At 40.6% G+C, this 22519-nt stretch overlaps 2 protein-coding genes across 2 annotated transcripts in view; one reads left to right on the top strand and one right to left on the bottom strand.

Annotated features, from left to right (window-relative positions):
- LOC114662548 (sodium- and chloride-dependent neutral and basic amino acid transporter B(0+)-like) overlaps positions 1 to 1080 on the top strand; it is a 185803-nt gene extending 184723 nt beyond the window's left edge. The window contains exons 13-14 of the mRNA XM_051935437.1: positions 254 to 421; positions 861 to 1080. Of these exons, the coding sequence (XP_051791397.1) occupies positions 254 to 421; positions 861 to 1028 (336 nt within the window). The 3' untranslated portion in view covers positions 1029 to 1080. The remainder of the gene's footprint in view (positions 1 to 253; positions 422 to 860) is intronic.
- The window catches only part of LOC114663138 (type-2 angiotensin II receptor-like), a 241545-nt gene extending 224799 nt beyond the window's left edge, over positions 1 to 16746 (bottom strand). The window contains 4 exon segments of the mRNA XM_051935403.1: positions 13711 to 13943; positions 14762 to 15200; positions 15203 to 15678; positions 16679 to 16746. Coding sequence (XP_051791363.1) covers positions 13721 to 13943; positions 14762 to 15200; positions 15203 to 15678; positions 16679 to 16746 — 1206 coding nt within the window. The 3' untranslated portion in view covers positions 13711 to 13720.
- Positions 16747 to 22519: the final 5773 nt, after the last annotated feature.

The following is a 22519-nucleotide window of genomic DNA, read 5'->3' as shown; positions in this document are numbered from 1 at the left end:
CAGCATGCCCTGCGGGAATCTATGGTGACGTAATGGTTCGGGGGAAGCAGTGCCCTTTATAAGCTACTTCTCCCGGTCCTTCCATTCGGGAGGAGTCCCGGCCTGGCAAAAATGCCGGCTGCCTCTTTCAGGCTACAAAGGTATTCCAAATACTGTGTATATTTAATTAGAAAAATGTCAACAATTACAGTTTTCAAAGGTGTATAACCTTTTTAGCAGTCACGACTAAATCAAATTTTTTTTACATTTTCAGATCATATTGGTGTGGTCCTTGGTAACATTCTCAGCACCTTCATATGGACCTATTCCCTATCCAATATGGGGAACGGTGCTTGGATGGTTTATGTTAGCCTTCTGCATCATCTGGATTCCCATATTTGCTGGTTTCAATTTTGCAAAAGCAAAGGGAGGCATATTGGAAGTAAGTCTAGAAACAAAAATTAAAAAGAATGTCTGCTGTTTATATTTTCTGCATCTTAGTGGGCTTATATGTAGATTAAATTACCAATTAAGTGAAGAATTTAACAGCTATTATTAGTATGTGAATAATTTATAATGAATACTTTATAACATGTGAACCGCAGAGTCAACATTATCAAATAGTATTGCTTTGAATGAATTGTCTTTGTGTTTGGTTAAACCATGTACCTTACATTTGACATTTCGTAATACAATTTTAATATATTCAATGAAAAAGAAGGTAATGTTGCATGATAGCTGGAGACACACCTGTAATTTTGACTATCCTATAGAATTAAGTCTCATTGAGGATTTTAAGCAGGCAAGATTATGAATATTTAAAAAAAAAGTTTTAAAGCAAAGAAAATAAAATAGTTTGATATTTCTCTTTTCCAAAACAGCGCTTCAGGCAAATTTGTTCTCCTACACCTGACTGGGGTCCTTACCTTGAATGCCACCGTGGTGAAAGGTACAAGAATCAAGAGAGTCCACAGACAATTCAGCAATCCAAGCAAAACGAAAATGATTTGTCGATTGTTTATGCTAATGATTTAATCACCAAACTGTGATTAGATGCGTGTATAGAAGGCTACCAAAGAGATTATTGTAGAAACATCACTAGCAAGGAGTCAGATATGGTGAGATCTGAAGCCAGTGGGCAATCTCAAAAAGAAAATGTCATCTCTATGTGACACATATACAGCGTGTATTCATTGGCGCAAAGCATTACTGTGTTTTGTGCATAATTTCTTTTAAATCATATGCTTAGCCTAAAGATCAAAAATATTAGGGACTAACAACAAAAGTTGTTAGTATGAAGAAATAATAATTTTATCATTTTCACTGTAAAGTTTAAAGACAGTTAATAGTAGATTTACTGTAAATAGCATCATTTTGTGATTTTATTCATAAGCTAGTCTGTTTCTTAAGTTCTGAGCAGATAAAAATGTTTTTCTACTGAATGTCATTGAGGACATCATTTTTGGCATCTTTACTGCTGGCAGTTTACTTTAATTTTATTTTATTGACGGGACATTGCTTCTAACTATCTAAAGGTCATCAGACATTATTTGTATGTGAAGAAAGGAACCTCTCACCTATGCAAAGATTTGGCTTTCGTTTTCTTTTTTAGTTCCAGTTTGGTCAGTTGCAGTTTACAAGTGTTTATGCTCGCCACTGGTGTCATTTACATTTAACAGGGGTGAGGAGGGCCATTTGTCATTATATCAGAATATAATCCTACCAAAGAATCACTCCAGTAGCATGTAAATAACTTACTATGTTGCTCCATTGCCCTACTGTTTTGTGTGAACAACACAACCATTTTGTGGGCACAGTCCAGTAAGATATTAATGGGGACTAAATCAAGGAGATGATAGTGTAGCTTAGCGCCTAATCACAGTTTGTCATATGTACTACGGGCTGGCCTTTATCCAGAGATCATGAGGGGTCTATGATTTAATCATTTTATAAAATGAACCAGTTCTATGGTATGAATTTATAGATAAGAATGTAAAGTCATAGCTTGGTAAATATTCTGAGCACACATATATTAGGTAGGTTCACGTGAACATCAGTGTTCATTGGCAAAATGATGTGAAATTTAACTTAAACGTCTATACTGTAAAACTGAATTTGAAATCGTTCTCTGCACGTAAATATATGTGAATATCTAGCAGACAGGGTATCACGTTATCAAGGTACTGTAAAAAAAAAAACAAACAAGAAAAACATTTCAATTAAATGTCCTCCATTAAGGAAGCACTTTATTAGTGAAAGGAAACAGTTTCACATTTTGTACTTTTTTCAGTTTCTTCTTAAATGTGTATGTAAATAGCAATCTGACTGCCAAAGTTTTTCTTTTTGTAGCGCATTTTAAAAACACATTTTTATGAGCTATGTAATCTTAGATAATTTGAAAGCAGTTCATTGTACATATCCTGTTCTAATTTAAAAGGGGTGATGAATTCTGCACAGTTTTTGTAAAGAATAGAGTTTTTTGATGTTATTTTAAATTTCCAATAAATTTGATGACTTGCTTTGTTTCTTTCAAAAATTTCAATTGCATTCACAAATTCTTTACATTTTTTGGTATGCTCTTTCCTACACAGTCTTGACGTAATTGTTGTATTGGCTTCTTGGGTATAATAAATGTTATTCTAAAGCATTGATCCATTCATCCATGTCCCAGACCACTATAGCGGACCATTTACTGTATAATAATTAGGACTGATTTGGGAATGTTTCACAAGTATTATGCACTTTTATAAATTTCAGTCAGCTCAGACATGGTAACACATTTGTTATAAATGGATATCAATATTTTACAGTATGAGTGCAGTGTCACATTGTCTTGAAAGGAAATGGCGTATTTTCCTAATTACAAGACATTACACTCTTCTTTTTATGTGATCAGATGTACAGTATATTACTAGGAACAAGAATAAACAGAAATAACTAAACATGTGAAATAAAGTAACATCATTCACTGCAACCACCCCTCATTCTTTCACCTTAGTATACAACTAGGGGGCTCCGCCCCCTGCTCGCTTCGCTCGCCAACCCCCGGTGTTGGCTAACCCTAAATACATTGATGTATGTATGCGATATGTGCCTGCTTTGCTCGCGGCATTTCAGACGCGCACTGTAGGTGCCTGCGTTCATTGATTATATCCAGGCGGGCTCGTGTGTGTATCTCCGTCAGTTGTTGCCTTTCATTTTGAACCCGTGCCTGCTTTGCTTCCGCAGTTACTGATGCGCGTTGTAGGCATCCACGTACATTGTATTTGTCCATGTGGAGCTTTTTGGTTTTGGAGCCGAGACAGTGTTGCTTCCGTGTTTTCAGATGCGCGTTGTAGGCGCCCATGTCTATTGTTTTTATTCATGCGGGCTGGCTGTTGTAGCTCCGTTAGTTGAGCTGGATCGGTTTGGAGCCGTCACCGTGACTCCATTAGTTATCCATTGTCCACCGTTAGTAATATGGATAATTGCACTTACTGTTAACACGAAGCGTTTTCTGTGGTTGTACCGTTAATAATGCATCACTGTAACGTGATTCACATATGCTATATGGTTTGGACGTGTGAGGATGCGACACGTTTAATACAGAGAGTTTGTTTATTCTCATTACCCGGACCATGCTGTGTAGTGTGGACGTTTAGTTCAGAAGCGCATTGTAGGTGCCTGGGCCTGTCGTACTTTCTCGCGCCTTCCGTACTATGTTTGTCGTTTTGAACCTGTGCCTGCTTTGCTTCCGCAGTTTCAGACGCGCATTGTAGGCGCCTGCATTATTTGCTATTTCCGTTAGTTGAGCTGTATTATGTTTGAATTTGGTGTAAAGCGTTCAGCGGTTTGTACAATCCCAAGCAGCACATTATTCCTAACTTCACTCCGCAGTAGTGCCACTCACAATATGGCGGTGACACCTGCGCCATTCTCGGTTTGTGGAACTGTGGGGCCTCCATAGCCTCTTCCGTTTGACTCTGGGGTGCAGCGCAGAATCTTCTGTAGGCGCCTGCGCACTATGTCTCCTGCGTCCATCGCCGTGTACCTGGGTCCGTGCCTTCCGGTTTACCATTCTCGGTTAGTAATATGGATGATCAGTAACAGCATTAAAACCACTGACAGGTGAAGTGAATAACATTGATTATCTTGTTACAATGGCATCTGCCAAGGGTGGGATATGACAGGCAGCAGGTGAACAGCAGTCAGTTCTTGAAGGTGATGTTTTGGAAGCAGGAATGATTTGAGGAACATGACAAAGACTTCATGGTGTTGACTTGGATTTCAAATTCTCAAGTTCTCAGTCTGACTGAGCATCTGAGAGATCTGCTGGAAAAAACAATTGTCATCAAAGAAGATTCCACCTCTCAACTGAAAGGACTTAAAGGATCTTCTGCTAGCATCTTGGTGCCAGATGGCACAGGACACTTTCAGAGGTCTTGTGGAGTCCATATCTCCATTGTTTTGGTGGCACAAGGTGTGCCTACTCAAATATTAGGCAGGTACTGTAAGTTTAACATTGTAGCTGATTGGCGTATTATGCCAAAAGGAGTGATGGTGATGCCCACTTGTCACATTCTCTAATGTGGGCAGGTAAAGAAAGAAAGAAAGAAAGAAAGAAAGAAAGAAAGAAAGAAAGGATCATCACCTGCTATGGCCTCATTTTTGTTGGCATTACTGGATGTTCAGTGTAATCCATGCTGCAGAAAGGTCCAGGTAAATTAAAATTGAGGAAAGCTAATTTCCTAAAAGTAGTGATGGCTTGTATTGAGAAACAAGCAATACTTTGGTAGTTACTCTGTGCAAGCAGCATGAACTTCAAATGGTAAGAGGAGACACAAAAAATAAAGACTTTGGGGCAAAGGTAGAGACAGCAATTGAGAATATCTAGAAGAAAAAAAGATGAGGTGGAGAGGGTTGTAAAATCCAGAATGCCGAGATAGGATGAGCAATACCATCATATGAATGAAAATGTACCAGAGATCTAGGGAGGTTCAGCACATATTTAAATGGAGTCAGGTACTAATCAGGCTTCATGGAGAAAATGTTTAAATTGTGCTTCAATAGAGGGAGAGGAAATGAGGAAAAACCACAAGGGGGGCTGTTTATAACAATATGGGATTTAAGGAGTTACATGGTGACAGAGGACAGAGATGTGGTTTTGAAACAAAGATGTTTGCAAGGAACTAAAGTGGTAAGATGAGAAAAGGTGATAATAGTTTTCAGTACTAGGTGAATTTGCAAACAGAAGAAAAGAAAGGGCGGGTGGGGGGGTGACAAAGGGTGGTTAGAGATTTCAGAGCAATTTCATCTTGGACTCAACAATCAGGTCAAGATTCAAGAGTTGTACACAGAATGGAAGAGTATTGAGTCAACTGCCCCACTAGCCGGGTAAGATGTAGGAATAATGAAGTGCTAGAATGCCACCTGAAGGGAGGTGGGTGATGACAGCACCATTGGTAACCAATTTCACAGAGTAGACAGTAAGTATTGTGACTAGCAGATGAAGTGGGGTGGGGGGGGGGGGGGGGGGGGGGGGGGGGGGGGGGGGGGGGGGAGCTATTAGCAGTGAAAACTACAGTTTATATCCTTTGGGCTCAGAAAAAGAAGCAGAGTAAAGAGGAAGCAAAGAGACAGACCCAAAGTAGACAGATGAAGATATCATCTATTTCTCAATGTTAACTATGAACTACACTTGTAAAAGGAACGAACCAAATCCAGTCACTAAATATTATTCTTGAAATTAAAAAAAAAAACAAAAAAACAAGAAACAAAGGAGGTTACTTGCTTGATATTTTACATCCAAAGCAAGAAAGACAAAATGTTCTTGACATTTGTAATTTGATATTTTTAAACAATTTGATAAAACTATAAAATAACCTAAATTATAAATATCTACCGGGGCGGCACGGTGGCGCAGTGGGTAGCGCTGCTGCCTCGCAGTTGGGAGATCTGGGGACCTGGGTTCGCTTCCAGGGTCCGCCCTGCGTGGAGTTTGCATGTTCTCCCCGTGTCTGCGTGGGGTTCCTCCGGGCGCTCCGGTTTCCTCCCACAGTCCAAAGACATGCAGGTTAGGTGGATTGGCGATTCTAAATTGGCCCTAGTGTGTGCTTGGTGTGTGGGTGTGTTTGTGTGTGTCCTGCGGTGGGTTGGCACCCTGCCCAGGATTGGTTCCCTGCCTTGTGCCCTGTGTTGGCTGGGATTGGCTCCAGCAGACCCCCGTGACCCTGTGTTCGGATTCAGCGGGTTGGAAAATGGATGGATGGTTGGATAAATATCTACCATACCCTGATAAACCACCTGCCACCTCTGCCATCCTTCCAGCCACTACAGCCAACTGTTGAATATTTTTATTAATACGACACCCAGAGGCAGCTGAAGGCCAGTGGACATGAGCCTTTTTCCTGTCTTCTTTAAAGTGGGATAGAGACATTTGTTCTTGAGTGATGCTTTCTGTGCCTTCTACAGCTCTTTGTTCTTAAATTAATCCAAGATTAAAGGTCAGTCAAAGTCCAATTACTTCTCTCGAGCACTCAAATGTCCTGTCACTGTGCGGGTGGTAAAAGGAAAAGTAAGACTTGTACATGAGGGTTACAATAGAGAACCTGTTCTCTAATGCCACCTATAGCAGGCATGTCAAACACGCGGAAAATGGGCCGCATGCGGCCCGCAACAGACATCTGTGAGGCCCGCATGACAGATCCTAGTTAGCACTAAACTTGTACAAAATGATTACTATCGTTTCTGATTGAATCATTCTGCATCTCCGGTGTTACTTATTGACTTTTCTTACTTTGGCCTTCTGACAAAAGCGTGTTTTCCCATGGCATCACGGTACCAGAAACGTCATCTGCTAGTATAGCCATGAGCCTTGACCAAAGTTAATGAGCCGCAGCATCACAACTGAAGTTCTAGGCTGCAGCAGTGGGCAGCAGGGGCGGCCTTAAGCATGTGCAAACTGTGCACCTGCACAGTGCCGCCAAATCCCAGGGGCCGCCATGCCAATATATATTGAATATAAAACAGAAAGAGAAAATAACGACACAGCTGACGGCAATGTGGCCGAAAAACATTGTAAATACAGCGTACTAATTAACAAGAAACACAAATGTCGCTAGAGTCGGAGCAGTAAACTATATGTAGTATTATAACGTTCTGCCGTAATGAGAATATCATGGGCTGCCACTTGGTTTTCAAGTTACGGACACGCATATATAGAAGCGTGTCATGAGCACGAGGCGGCTATGCAGTGTCCACAACGGATGTGGCCATCTGCCGTGCATAAGATACTGTATTGACATTGGCGGGCGAAGGGGCCACCGATTATTTCTCTGCCCAGGGCCGCTAGGAGCCTAGAGCCGCCCCTGCTAAGGCTACACTACTGACTGGGCTGCTGAGACTGGCCACTGGGCAGAACTGACCATCACGAGTAGTAACAGCCCGCATATTTTCACGTTTTTTTGCTCTAGTTTCATGTAATTTGTGCTAGTATTGTAACGAACAGTTGTGCAGACTACAGCTGAAGATCTGAAGTGGACGCGAGAAGTTGGTGAGTTGTTTATTAACATATTTTTGTGATTTTGAGTTTGTAAAATTATTGTAGGTCAGGTGGCTTTTTGCATATCGGCTTATTTTACAATATAAACTTTGAAGTAAACTTAGTAAAGTAAAATTTGATTTTTGAAGGACTTGTTTTCCAACTTGAATTACTGAGCAATGAATTCAGTGAGCATTTTCGTGATTTCAGTTCACACAAACAGGGCATTGCGCTGTTCTCTTACAATGTTGAGAATGCGCCTGAGAATATCCAAATGGAATTGACTGAAGTGCAGTCAGATTCTATTCTGAAGGCAAAATACAACGAAGTTGGTGTGCCAGGCTATGTGCACATCCGTAACTTGGCATCGAGAGTACTGTCAATGTTCGGAAGCACTTACCTTTGTGAGCAATTGTTTTCGTTAATGAAAGCTACCAAAACCCCACATCGCTCAAGACTTACCGTCGAGCACCTTTCATCCCTCATAAAAGTTGCAGCTGCACAAGATTTCAAGCCTGATATTGACGACCTGGTTACTAACAAGAGATGCCAAGTGTCGGTACAAATGAAATAAATCTCACTCTGTAAGGCTCCTATATAAGCAATGAATATAATATAAGGAATATAATATAATAAGGGCCTAGCTAAGATGCTAAGACTCTAATTCTACATTGTTGTATAGAGACTGTATGGAAATAAATTGCTTTTCTTTAAACTTTAAACTTTAAGTATTAAATTTTTTAAAGTTTTCAGTATTGGAAAGAAAGCTACAGTAACTTTGGATAATAGTATAATAGTATTTGTTACAGTGCGGCCCGCTGACGCACATATGGCAGTCGAAGTGGCCCACCAATGGTAGTGAGTTTGACATGCCTGACCTATAGAATGCAACCCCTATTTCTGCATGGAAAGCAATCGGGTTTGTAACGTGTAGCTTTAAATTTTTCCCATCACTGGGAGCACAAACTTTTTGTATTCTTTCTTTAATTAGCAACAAATAAACAAGCCATATGGTGGAATTAAACTGTATAAAATATTATAATGTGTTTATTAACATAATATTGTTTTCAGACACAAGCAATAGGAAGAAAATTTTATTTTTACATGTTGAGTATTTTTGTACTTCTTTTTATATAATAAAAGGTTTTATACAATACCAAAACAGTATTCTAAAAACATCCCTTTAAACATTTTACCCCAGAATTGCTTTAACAAATTAGGATACTTTCTCAAAAAAAAAAACACACTAGTTAAGATGAAAAAATACATTAAAAACATGGATACAGATGTTTGTTATTTTTTGCTGAAAACAGTGTGCCTGACACTTGTCAGTAAAGTGAATAGATCTTCTTGTGTTAATGGTGCTGTGCGCTTGTGGGCTTTATAAATTACCTTACAATTACATTCTCTGCTTAGGGCTTAAGGTGTATTTATTGAGATTAACTTCTGGAGCTGATTGAGGCCCTTTTGGCCCTGTCTGCAAAGCCAAAAGGGTTAGAAATTAAATGAACCCGTTTTCTGATTTGTAAGGACACAACCATTAGCCCTAGAAACAAACTCTTGCTCCAAATAGAAGTCAGAAATTGAACTGGGGGTAAACATTTGTAAAAAAAGAAAATCAAGAAATTAAACAATTAAGTTATATCATTTCATTAAATAAATCACTTACTTGTTAAGTGACAGTAATTCAGGCTGTGAAAAGGAATAATGTTCTGCCCCAGATGATTTTAATTATTACAGTATTATTTAAAGTAAGCCTCTTTGGCACATAATCAAAAAAGTAGGACCGTTGGATAGATGTGAACAATCTGAACAATGCCAGTATGCAATGCAGTACATTTGAAATAGAAACTGAACTGTGTGATGAGCAGAAATGTAAACTCTACACACATTACCAACTTCAGAATTTGAATAACAGAATGTCATTTAAGATGGCGTGGAAAAATAAAATATGACAGCCAATCAGATAAAGTTTTTTGGGGAACCACCCCGTATAATATCCAACGGACAGGTCAAAATAATTGCTGAAACAAGCAGGTTCAGCGAAAGCATTTGACAAACTCATAAAGTAAAATGGGGTGTATTTATACAGAAACAGAAATGGCTACAGGAAATTAAAGGGGGGAAGTGACATCTTGTTTCTGACTGCTAAGTGACATCATTATTGAGAGCCAGAAAATACTCTTCGGCCATTTTGGCTCCACGATACGTTGTTTATTTTTCTTCCTTGCTTCTGCGGAGAAAAAAAAGAGAAAGGTCAGTACCCTTTTCTAACCCTCCATCTCTCGACCGTCTACTCGCCGTGGGTTTTGTTGACTGTCTCCTAATCGCACGTGCATGACAATGGCTAACATTACTGTACAATGAAGAGCTTGTGCAACTCTAAAACAGGTCCTCCCAAACTCTACTGGATCTCAGTAACCTTGAATTTTCATGGAAGGCCAATTTTCACCTACCATTAGGAATTTTGTTGAACCAGAAGCCTTTGTGTAATTACATCTGTCCATCTGTTTTCAAAACATGCTCAGTAGAATATACTGTAAAGTGAAAAGGGGTCAGAGTCTACCCTGGAATCACTGGGAGCAAGGCATAAAGTTGTGATGATTATGATATCTTACTTAAATATATATCAAAGTTTAACTCCAATATGAGGCAGATGGAGATCCCGGACAGATCTGGGATTAATATTCAGAAATGTAAGAAATCTAAAAGCAATTTAACAGGAAAGGATGAGCTTAAAGGCAGGATCAAAAATCAAGAACGTCAACAAGGAACTGCTTTGGAAACTAGTTTGCTCCAGTTAAACAACAAGGTCCTTCCTATGAAACAATGTGTAATTGCAGGGCATGAAGCTTCGATAATTTTGCCATGTGACTATGCCCATCACCAACAGAGTTGGATGTAACGTGGTAGAAAGTAACACATTAATATAATCGGATTACATTTCTCAGTAATGACACACATTGCAGTTTAAATTCTTGTACTCACATTACAGTTACTGACTTAACGAGGAACTTGTGTTACACTTATGTTTCTAACCAATGATGTGTAAATGTATCGAAGGGTTGCAATTTTACTTTAAGGAGGTGAGTATGAAACCAATCTGCATCCTCTACCTGTTCTGCACTGCATGAATGCACTCTTTTCACAGAGGCACTGAGTGTGTTGAGTATTACTACTCTGACAGAGCTCTAAAAAAATGTTCATTATTTTTTGATATTACATAATAGCTCATTTTATTTTGAGAACTTATTGAGTCAAACTTTGTCTTTAATAAGAAATAAAGATTTTGAGATTCACTTTGTAAGATAATAGCTTTTTAGTTTTACAACACATTGAAAATACATACAGGTTAACAGACGAGATTTGACAGGAATCCCCGTAGACTATGATGATGCTGATGACATTGTGATCTGTAGTGATAGTAGGGAGCAGGTTGAAGAAACCCTGGAGAGGTGGAGATATGCTCTGGAGAGGAGAGGAATGAAGGTCAGTAGGACCACCAAGACAGAATTCATATGTGTGAATGAGAGGGAGGTCAGTGAAATGGTGAGAATTTAGGGAATACAGTTGGCGAAGGTGGATGAGTTTAAATACTTGGGATCAACAGTACAGAGTAATGGGGATTGTGGAAAAGAGGTGAAAATTAGAGTGCAGGAAGGATGGAATGGGTGGAGAAGAGTGTCAGGAGTGATTTGTGACAGACGAATATCAGCAAGAGTGAAAGGGAAGGTCTACAGGACGGTAGTGAGACCAACTTTGTTATATTGGTTGGAGACGGTGGCACTGACCATAAAACAGGAGACAGAGCTGGAGGTAGAAAAGTTAAAGATGTTAAGATTTCATTGGGTATGACGAGGATGGACAGGATTAGAACCGAGTACATTAGAGGGTCAGCTCAAGTTGGATGGTTTAGTGACAAAGTCAGAGAGGCGAGATTGCGTTGGTTTGGACATGTGCAGAGGAGAGATGCTGGGTATATTGGGAGAAGGATGTCAAAGATAGAGCTGCCAGGCAAGAGGAAAAGAGGAAGGCCTAAGCAAAGGTTTATGGATGTGGTGAGGGAGAACATCGAGGTGATAGGTGTAACAGAACAAGATGCAGAAGACAGAAAGATATGGAAGAAGATGATCCACTGTGGCACCCCCTAACGAGAGCAGCCGATAGAAGAAGAAGGGAAAATTTAATTCTACATTAAGGAAGACAGAGTGAAGTGAAAAGCAGTTTGTCTCCGGGAACTTCACAATTAAATACATCATAGCTAAGTTAATAGTTTTGTTCCCTGTGATGTTCAGCCTCTTATTCAAAGAGCTCATAAGAATTTAGATTTATAGAGGCAAAGTCTTCAAAATCTAATCTAACACTATAAACCTCATGAGTTGTAAAATGTATCACTGCATCTCAACAATGAATTTCAATTTTTTTCACCACAGCTCCTTAACATACCAACAAATATTGAAGAAGAGTCTGTCTACAAATAATTTATTTCTGTCTTTACTTTAATTGTTAGCTAATGTAATATAGTTAATTACAAAATGTAAATGCTTTCTTTTTGAATGTTGCATGCCATTTTTGATAGTGTAAAGAGCACAGAAACAGGAGAGACGCGCAGACGTGGATGTATTTGTTGTGTTACTCACAAAACACTGGAGGCAGCTGGCCTCATTCGATCAATAAGTGCTCTTGTGTGCTAGACAATACACTAGCAATATGTTTAACATGTACTGACTCCATGTTTGCAAGTGCTTGAGTGGTTAAGTCCAATTTATTTGGAATTATTAAGATGCATTTTTTATTAAGAATGTTTACGGTGAACTTGAAGCATCTGCTTGCTGGTTTATATGTTTGAAATGACACAGAGATAATGAACATTTTACTTCTTAATTCACATTCAGTACTGTTGTTTTTTTCATCCTTACTAAAATATTAAAAACTAGGGGGCTTTTGCTGCTCACATTATGAAGGAGTGGGGGGGGGGGGAATGGGGCTGAACGCACGCTAAGGATATAAGGACAGATCAGCTGCAGCCTTTCTGCTGCTGCTGCTGCCGAGGTGCGTGTTCTGCTTGTTGCGCTGTGTGTCGATCATTTAAAAGCCTGTACAGCAGCTGTCCTTTTGTCTCACTGCTTTGTCTCATGTGAAGTTAAAGTGTCTCTCACGGGACGCTAAGGTGCCTCTCGCGGAACGTCAAAGTGTCTTCCGAGAAGATCATGTATCGACCCAAGATTTTTTTATTATAATAGAGAGATGTATTTGGGTGTCATCTATATATTTTCCAATTGGTACATATTTTCATGGTTTTAGAGAACAAGATACTTAGCAATGTGATTACTTTTTAAAGAAATAATGTAAAGAATATAAAAGTAAAATGTAAAGATATTACACTACAATTTAAAAAAATAATTTGTAATGAATTGCCTTCTTCTACTCTGGTCACCAGCATGTATCTAATAATATTAGAAAAATCAATAAAATAGTAGAACAAAACATTAAAATGTATTATGTCATTCTGATAGTAACCCTGTCTGTGGTGCCATTTCATCACAATGCACACTCACTCATACATCAATGGCCACTCACACCAAGCTAATCTAGAATTATCCGTTAACCAAACAAGAATATCTTTTGCATATGAGAGGAAAACCGAAACCCATGGATAAAGCCCAAGAGTATACAGAAAGAACATATAAATTCTACACAGACAGTAACCAGGACAGGAATAAAACTCTGGTCTTTGGAGGCAAGCAAGAAGTAAGGGTGCTAACCCCCGTGCCAAACAAAAGAAAATATAAACTATTTCAAAGGGCCTTAATTAGAAAATTTGATGAAATGAAAACAAGTGTCAAAACACCAACCTCAAAACTGGCTTCACCCATATCTGACCGAAACAATTTTAAATTAAGTATTACTTAAGCCAAAGTTGCATTTATACACATAAGTTGTTTTGAAAAAAACACTACTTTTTCCATGTAACAAAATACTGTAGTTAAAAACATATTTTTCCTAAATTACTTTACTTATTCTTATTATAAGACTGAATTAAAAAAATAGAGCTTTTAATGATGGTTATCATTTAAACTTGTAAATTTTGGATTCAACGAACTGGTGGCATCGAACAGAGTCAGATACTGAGTTTTGAAGACCAGCGAGAGAACACATGAAGTGATCCACAAATATACATTCCTCTTAGGAATGGCCTGACTTGGGTAAACCTCCCAACTCCTACACATCACTTAATTTTCTTGAAAATGAGTTCAGCTGTGTGCGGATAGAGTTCCTTTTATTAAGGAATGCTGATGAGCGTCTCTTCACTAGGTAGATGAGCTCCTGCTGGAAATCATTGCCCACAAAGCAGTATAGCAAAAGGTTAACAGAGCTATTGGCAAAGGTCACACAAAGTGTTAAAGGCATCAAGGTATTGTGGCACGCGGCTGGGGTTGGCACCCTGCCGGGACGCCCAGGAAGACAGGAGGAAGGGCTCATGCCTCCTCCAGACCACGAGAGGGCGACCTCCCTGGTTTCTTTAGGGGCCACGGGTGCAGGGCTTGGAAGCCCAACCCTGTAGGGGCCCGTGGTCTCCACCAGGGGGCACCCCCATGCCTGAAGGACCCGGAACCCCAACACTTCCGCCACACCAAGAAGTGCTGGGTGGAAGAAGACTGGGAACACCCGGAGGGCTTCCGGGAACACAACCGGCACTTCCGCCACACAGGGGAATGTCTAGGGAGTGTCGGGGATCACCTGGAGCCCAAACGGGCACTTATAAAAGGGGCCGCCTCCCTGCAAAGAAGGACTGGAGTCGGGTGAGGAGTGGACAAGGTTTGTGTGCAGGAGAGTGGAGGCGGCCTGAAGAGCAGGCAGAGAGACTGAGAGAGGCCTGGACTTTGGGGGAATTTGGCGCTTGAGGCACTGGATTGTGCACTTTATTTGGACTGTGTTTGTGCACAATAAACATGTGGTGGACCTTAAAATGGTGTCCGTCTGTCTGTGTCCGGGCAACTTCTCACAGTATCTATGACAGCGGTTATCAAACTGTGGGGCGAAGTAACAAAAATGGGGGCGCGAATGTTGCCATATGTGGCGTAATTTCGCTTTTTGTAGGGAAATTTTAAACTTGTAGCGGTGTATCAGCAGCAAAAAATATAGGAATAAATTTTATTAGGGTTTCAAAAAACGTTAGGGGGGCACGATTAAAACTGTTATGAAAACTCGGGTCGCAAATACTTAAAGGTTGGGAAATGCTGATCTATGACAGCCTTTAACTTGCAACTTGTAATGAGGTTTAACATGGTAAAGACATCAAGAAATGTTAGGATGTGAAAGGGGAACCAGCAGATGAAAAGAGCCAGCACTACAGCCAGCACCATCAACAGGACCTTGTCCATCTTGTGCTTGTTTATTTCCAGGTACGGCGTTTTCAGCAGGTACTTTCCAATGCCAATGTAACAGCTGATGAAGATCGAAAATGGAACAAGAAAGCCAAGCGTATTTTTCATTAGTCCCAGTGCATCAGACCAGGTAGAGAAGTCATCCTGAGGGAAATCCATTATACATGCGGTCACCTTATACTCTTCCAGATAGTATGTGTTTCTGAAGTAAATTGTTGGAAGAGTCAAGAAAAAAGCCAAACTCCACACCATCATGGTGATAAACTGATCCTGGCATAAACTTCTTCTGCTCTGGGACTGTGGGGGATAGCAAGATATCTATCCACGCTCATGCAAGTAATGAAAAATATGCTAGCATACAAATTAATGGACAAAACAGCACAACAGATTTTACACAGGAAAGTCCCAAACGTCCAGTTGTAGTTTTGCACATAATAAACAGCCCATAAAGGAAGACTCAGGAGGAAAAGCAGGTCTGCAATTGCTAAATTCAGGATATAGGTGATCGCTACTGTTTTTCTGCTGACTTTAAGGCAGCGAACAACTGTAATTATGGTGTTGCCAATAAAGCCAACAACAAAAATTGTGTCATAAATTGTAGGAATGAGAAAGGAGTGGAAGTTGTAGAGCAACACTGAGTGACAAGATTTTTCAGGGGACAGCTTTTCAAAACAACTGTTGGAAAATGATATATTCATCTGTTCAACAGTAGCATGGGATGAGCAATTTGAAATTGTTGCCATTATGTCCACGTTTTCCTTTGGGTTGTTTTGTATAGCCTTTAGAACATTCCTGAGAAAAAAAAAAAAGAATAAATAAATACCTTTCATAAATAAGCATAACTAGAAACTGTCTCACAGCTCTAGTAACCTGAGTTAAGTTCCTGGCCCGTGAACTGTCTATGTCATGTTTTTTTTTTGCCAAATTTACATGAGGTTTCGATTTCTATCCTCATGTCTAAAACATGCATGCTACCATGACTGGTATGAGAGAGTGCATCCTGTAACAGACTAGAGTACTGTTACCTGGGTTACTATTATTGAATATAATTTTGTTATTAACTGTAATGTATTTGCAATTGAGTACAGTCTGTTTGGCTTACAAATAGATGTGTTTTATATGACTAATTTGAATCAAGTTTTTGTCTGATTTTCCTACTTTAAAGACATACCAATTAGGCTAAATTTGCCTGGTATGAGTGAGTGCTAGCGTGTGAGGGTATTGCAGGCTAGGACTGAAGGCTGCTGAGACAAGCACTGGCTTTCTATGGCCCTGAACTGGATATGAGGAGGTATGAAATATGTATAGATACGTTGGCAGCGCCCTTTGTGGCAGTGGCTAATCCGGCTCCCACTAAAAATGTGCATTTTTCGTTAAATGTAATGTCTTCTCTGTTATGTTCTATCAGGAAAATTACCTACAATCGATCCACTTTACTCAAACTTCGTGAATCTGATCAATCCAGTATGTTATCGAGCGCTTTGCTGGCTTTAGATCTCCAAACTCTATGCGGACTGGGAATACTATGGCAGCAACACCCAAAGGCCTGCACAGCAGCGGTAGCACCTACCATCACTGGCCGCTAGGGGAAGCGAAGCAAGCGGTGTGGTAGACCATGCAAGCGAGGCACTCGGGCAGGTATCACTACTAGACTAAAGGCTAATGCACACAGACGAGCGCTTCCATCTATTCTGCTGTCTAATGTCCGCTCGCTAGAGAACAAAATGGACTACCTAAGACTGGATTTAACCACAAAATGCAAGGTGAATGACTGTTGTGCACTCATTTTTACCGAGACATGGCTGAACTCCGCTGTTTCCTGGACGGGTTAACAAACTTTCGAGCAGATAGTGGATTCATGCTCTCAGTGGAAAATCTCAGGGAAGTGGTGTATGTATATACACAAACAACAACTGGTGCACAAATGTTGAACTTGTCTCGAGCCACTGTTCTGAGGATATAGAGTTTTTGACACTGAAATGCCGACCATTCTACCTGCTGAGGGAATTTACAGCTGTTAGCATTACAGCTGTGTACATCTCCCCCAGTGCAAACACAAAGGCAGCTCTATCCACACTACATCAATCTGTCAGTGCAATGCAAACTGCAAACCCGGACTGCGTTTATATAATTGCTGGAGACTTTAATCAAGCGAATCTATAGACAGTTCTGCCACATTTTTATCAACATGTTGACTTTGCAACCTGGGGAGTAAACACGTTGGACTGGGTTTACACAAACATCAAACAGGCATTCAAGGCAACTCCCCATCCCCACCTTGAAAACTCGGATCATCTCTCTGTTATGCTAATTCCTGCATACAGACCACTGCTAACTAGAAGCAAACCCTCTACAAACCAGATACGAACCTGGCCACAGGGAGCACTTTCAGCACTCCAGGATTGTTTTGAATGCACGGACTGGAATGTGTTTAGAGAGGCTCCCACGGTTAATCAGCACATCAACCTGGAGGAGTATGCAGAGTCTGTGACAGGATTTATACCCAAGTGTGTAGAGGATGTGACAGTGATCAGGAGCATCACCACACATGCCAACCAGAAACCGTGGTTTACCAGGGAGGTGCATGTCCTTCTGAGAGCATGTAATATGGCCTTCAAATTTGGGGACAGAGATGCTCTCAGATCCAGTAAAGCTAACTTGAACCGAGGCGTGAGAGCAGCAAAATGTGCGTATGGGCATAAAATCCAGAGTCACTTCACTGACTCTAAAGATCCCAAGCGCCTATGGCAAGGCATCCAGTCTATTACGGACCATAAACCCTCCCCGCCACCCTGTGATGATAACACAGACTTCCTCAACACACTTAACATATATTTTAGCCGGTTGGAGGAAAATAACAACACAACAGCAATTAAAGCCCCTCTCACTATGGACGATGAAATACTCTGTCTTGACCACAGTGATGTTCAGAGAACCCTGCACAGGGTCAACCCACGGAAAGCTGCAGGTCCTGACAATATACCAAGGTGTGTACTCAGAGACTGTGCTGACCAGCTTACAGTTGTTCTAACAGACATCTACAACATCTCCCTAAGACAAGCTATTGTTCCTCAGTGCTTCAAAGCCACTACCATTATTCCACTGCCAAAGAAATCACCAACATCATCACTTAATGATTATCGCACTATAGCACTCACACCCATCATGATGAAATGCTTTGAACGGTTGGTCAAAAATCACATCACATCCAGACTGCCTGCTACATTTGATCAACTTCAATTTGCATACCGCCCAAATCGCTCTACTGATGATGCCATAGCAACTGCACTCCATCTGATACTGGCTCATCTGGAAAATAAGAACAGTCATGTGAGGATGCTTTTTATTGACTTCAGCTCTGCCTTCAATACTTTCATCCCACAACACCTGGTAAAGAAACTGGAGCCATTAGGCATCAACACCCCTCTGTGTAACTGGTTATTAGACTTCCTCATAGACAGACCCCAGACAGTACGTCTTGGAAAAAAACACCTCTGAGACTACCATCATGAACACTGGGGTTCCCCGGGGCTGTGTTCTAAGCCCCCTACTGTTCATCTTGTTGACTCATGACTGCTGTGCCAATTACAACTCGAATCATATCATAAAATTCACAGACGACACAACAATAGTAGGCCTCATCAGTAATGACGATGACTCCGCATACAGGGAGGAAGTTAATCAACTCATTGCCTGGTGTGAAAAAAACAACCTAGCACTGAATGTCAACAAAACAAAAGAGATCATCGTTGACTTCAGGAGAAAGCACATGTCACACCGGCCACTTACAATCCATGGAAACAGTGTGGAGTCAGTGAGAAGCACCAAGTTTCTGGGAGTGCACATCACAGATGACCTGACATGGACCAATGTTTTATCTTGGTAGAGTAATATATATTGTTCTACTTTCCCCTATTGTATTATTAATAAGTAGCCTTTGTCAGAATCCCTAATCTTACAGACTTACCACTGTTTATAAGGTATTATAGTATATTATCCCCACCTTCCCTTCAATATCTATAACCTCAGGCAATTAGGTATAATAAACGACAAGCAGGAGTTAAGTTACAATTTAAACAATGTATTATTGGTAATGTTCATAAATAATAACAATATGCAAAGTACATTTGAATATTGGCAACCATACAACCTGATTAAATGGTGATGTGTAGTTTCAGGCAGCACACAGACTTGTAGTTTAAAATGTCTCTAGTTAAAGCATCATTGGTGCTCAGCTTTCCTCAGAACAGGCCGTAAACCTGTTCAATATGGCTGCCGAGTTGTGCTCTCCATTGTGTTGTCTTCTTCAGCTCATGGTGTGATGGTCTTCATCAGTTTGGTAAGAGAGATATGGTTCTTCATGATCAGAGGTTAATAAAGAGAGAGAATGTGGTTGAACAAGCAGATTTATAGATTCTCTGTCCAACCCCTACAGCCAATAGGACATCATGGTACTTAAAAGCTTCTGATAGAAGCCAATTCCAAACAACCATGCTTCAGACCAATGGGGGAATACAACATCTTAAAACCTGCCACCCCCAAAGCCATATGTCTTTATGGCTTTCTTGCGGGGGTTGAAAGACTTTAGCAGAGAAACACTCATCAAACTGGTTTAAGGCACATCCTCCCCCAAAAAATTCAAAGAGACTCGTTCCTAAAGGGGGGGGGGGGGGGGGGGGGTTAAACACTCACTAATGTAACACTAAATTACATTGCTTTGCCAAAATTACAAATAAAGACATACAAAATATTTATCAACTTATATGCAATATCTTACATCACAACAACCACAAATACCACTTTTCTTGTCAAGATGGCACAACAGCGACTTCATTTTCTCCAAAGGTTGAAAAGAGTAAACCTCCCCTCTCCTGTCCTCACAACTTTCTACAGACGCACTATAGAAAGTATATTTACCAGCAGCATCTCAGGTTGGTATGGTAGCTGCACTGCTGCTGAACAGATGATACTTCGAAGAGTGGTGAGGACAGCAGAGAAAATCATCGGGTTCTCACTCCCATCTGTTCAAGAATTATACTACTCACGTTGCCAGAGCAGATCCATTAAGATCATAAAAGATCCCACACACCCGCCACATGGGCTGTTTGAATTTCTGCCCTCTGGAAAGTGTTACCGCAATATGCACTACAGAATGACTAGATTTAACAGGAGCTTCTTCCCCCAGGCCATCAGAATACCAAACTCTGTCAAATAACCTTTGACCTTTTGCTCTCTTAATTACTGTGCACTTTATTACCACAAATAGGTAAGTTTACATTACACTTTATTGTAATATTGTACAATATTACATTGTATATATTGTATATACATCCATCCATTTTCCAACCCGCTGAATCCGAACACAGGGTCACGGGGGTCTGCTGGAGCCAATCCCAGTCAACACAGGGCACAAGGCAGGACACAATCCTGGGCAGGGTGCCAACCCACCGCAGGACACACACAAACATACCCACACACCAAGCATACACTAGGGCCAATTTAGAATCGCCAATCCAACTAACCTTCATGTCTTTGGACTGTGGGAGGAAACTGGAGCGCCTGGAGGAAACCCACGCAGACATGGGGAGAACATGCAAACTCCACGCAGGGAGGACCATATGTGGTATATATTATGTATACATATTGTATCCATATAGTGCAATAACACAATCACTGTGAAACAATGTGCAATATTTTCTTTCATATTATATTTTACCCACTGATTGGCTTACATTTAAATATATCTTTTGTATTTATTGTTTGTATTGTGCTGCCTTGTGCTGTCTTACGCTGTCTTACCTACTTTCTGTGTAAGAAGTGAAATGTTTGTAATATCTATATGTTGCCTTGTGTGCACTTGTCTTTTATGAATTTGTTTTTTATGTCTGCACATTGAGTCTGGAGAAACGCAATTTCGTTCAGCTATGCATCCGTTGTTGTACTGTTGTATGGTATGAATGACAATAAAGTTCACGTACTTATGTACTGATTGTTCGGTTATACTTTCAAATCGCAGATGTGCATGTCCACTTGATTGAGCAACTCTAAACTGAGTGAATGTGTTCATCCTTTCCAAGTTTGGTCCCTGTCATGTTCCCAATGCTGCTGAGATAGACTAAGTTTAAAACTGATTGTCTGAACATGAATGGCTGTCAAGGAACAACTGAAACCCATTATATCTGATTTAACTTTTCCATGAACACTAGGAAACAGAGTGGTTGGTAGCTTGCTTTGAGGTATTGTTTTCCATTAAAAATAAAAAATGGTAAACAATTCACTCTTTTTACATCAAGATAAATATATGCAAACTTACACAAGGATTTGCATCTCTTTTGTGCGGATGATTTAGTAAACAACTGTGCCATTCAACTCCTTTGAACTTAAAGAAACAAACATTAAGTTGAAAATATCATATTTAATGTGCAAAGTTTAATGTGTTTGTCCAAAACACAAGCAGAGTTGCCAGATTTAAAAGGCGTCATACAGCCCAATGACAGTCAAAATCTCATCCAATCCTACAAGATCTGGTCCAGCTCTGGTTAGTCCATTTCAAGCTAGCAAGTTGCCACCCGGGCGGCACGGTGGTGCAGTGGGTAGCGCTGCTGCCTCGCATTTGGGTGATCTGGGGACCTGGGTTCGCTTCCCGGGTCCTCCCTGCGTGAAGTTTGCATGTTCTCCCCGTGTCTGCGTGGGTTTCCTCCGGGCGCTCCGGTTTCCTCCCACAGTCCAAAGACATGCAGGTTAGGTGGACTGGCGATTCTAAATTGGCCCTAGTGTGTGCTTGGTGTGTGGGTGTCCTGCGGTGGGTTGGCACCCTGCCCAGGATTGTTTCCTGCCTTGTGCCCTGTGTTGGCTGGGATTGGCTCCAGCAGACCCCCGTGACCCTGTGTTCGGATTCAGCGGGTTGGAAAATGGATGGATGGATGGAAGTTGCCACCCAAATGCGTTCCACCACGCTCAAACTGCAAAAATCCGTAAACATCACTCATCTGACTGGCGAATCTGCGACCTGCATGAGCGGGTAGAGCTATCTAGTTCTTTTCCAAGGTTAACTTTTTCCAAAGGGCTGAGGTCTGCCAGAGGGTACAATGAAGGAAAAAAGTTAAAGGTTACAGGATGCAGGAGCCACAGCTCCTTGAGGATTACTTGTGTTCTCTTCTGTGTATTGTATTGTATTTACCCCTTTTTTTGACACCCACTGCAAGTACAACCTACCCGTAAAGGGGTCTGTCTTCTAATTGCCTTTCCTAAGATTTCTTCCATTTTTTTCCCTACAAGGTTTTTCTTAGAATGCCGGGGGTGTTGGGGGGGGGGGGGTGTTAAAAGGCAAGGCCTGTTAAAGACCATTGTGGCACTCCTTGCTAAATTGCATTGTGTTGTATTGTACTTTAGAGCTTGTACAAACAGATTTGGCAGGTCCCATAGAACCAGAAGTCAAAGAAGGTTTTAGATGTTTTATGTTATTCACTCATGATTACTCTGGTGCAACATTTGTGTAGTTTCTGAAAAATAAGAATAATGCAGTGTGAGCAACTGAAAGGTTTATTGCAAACACAGCCCCATATGGAGATGTGAAGTGTACAAGATCTAATAATGGTACTGACTTTATGGTAAAGAATTTTCAGTCATTGTT

Source organism: Erpetoichthys calabaricus, chromosome 12, assembly GCF_900747795.2.
Source record: "Erpetoichthys calabaricus chromosome 12, fErpCal1.3, whole genome shotgun sequence".
In the NCBI taxonomy this organism is placed as follows: domain Eukaryota; kingdom Metazoa; phylum Chordata; class Cladistia; order Polypteriformes; family Polypteridae; genus Erpetoichthys; species Erpetoichthys calabaricus.
This window is presented reverse-complemented; position numbering and strand designations above follow the sequence as displayed.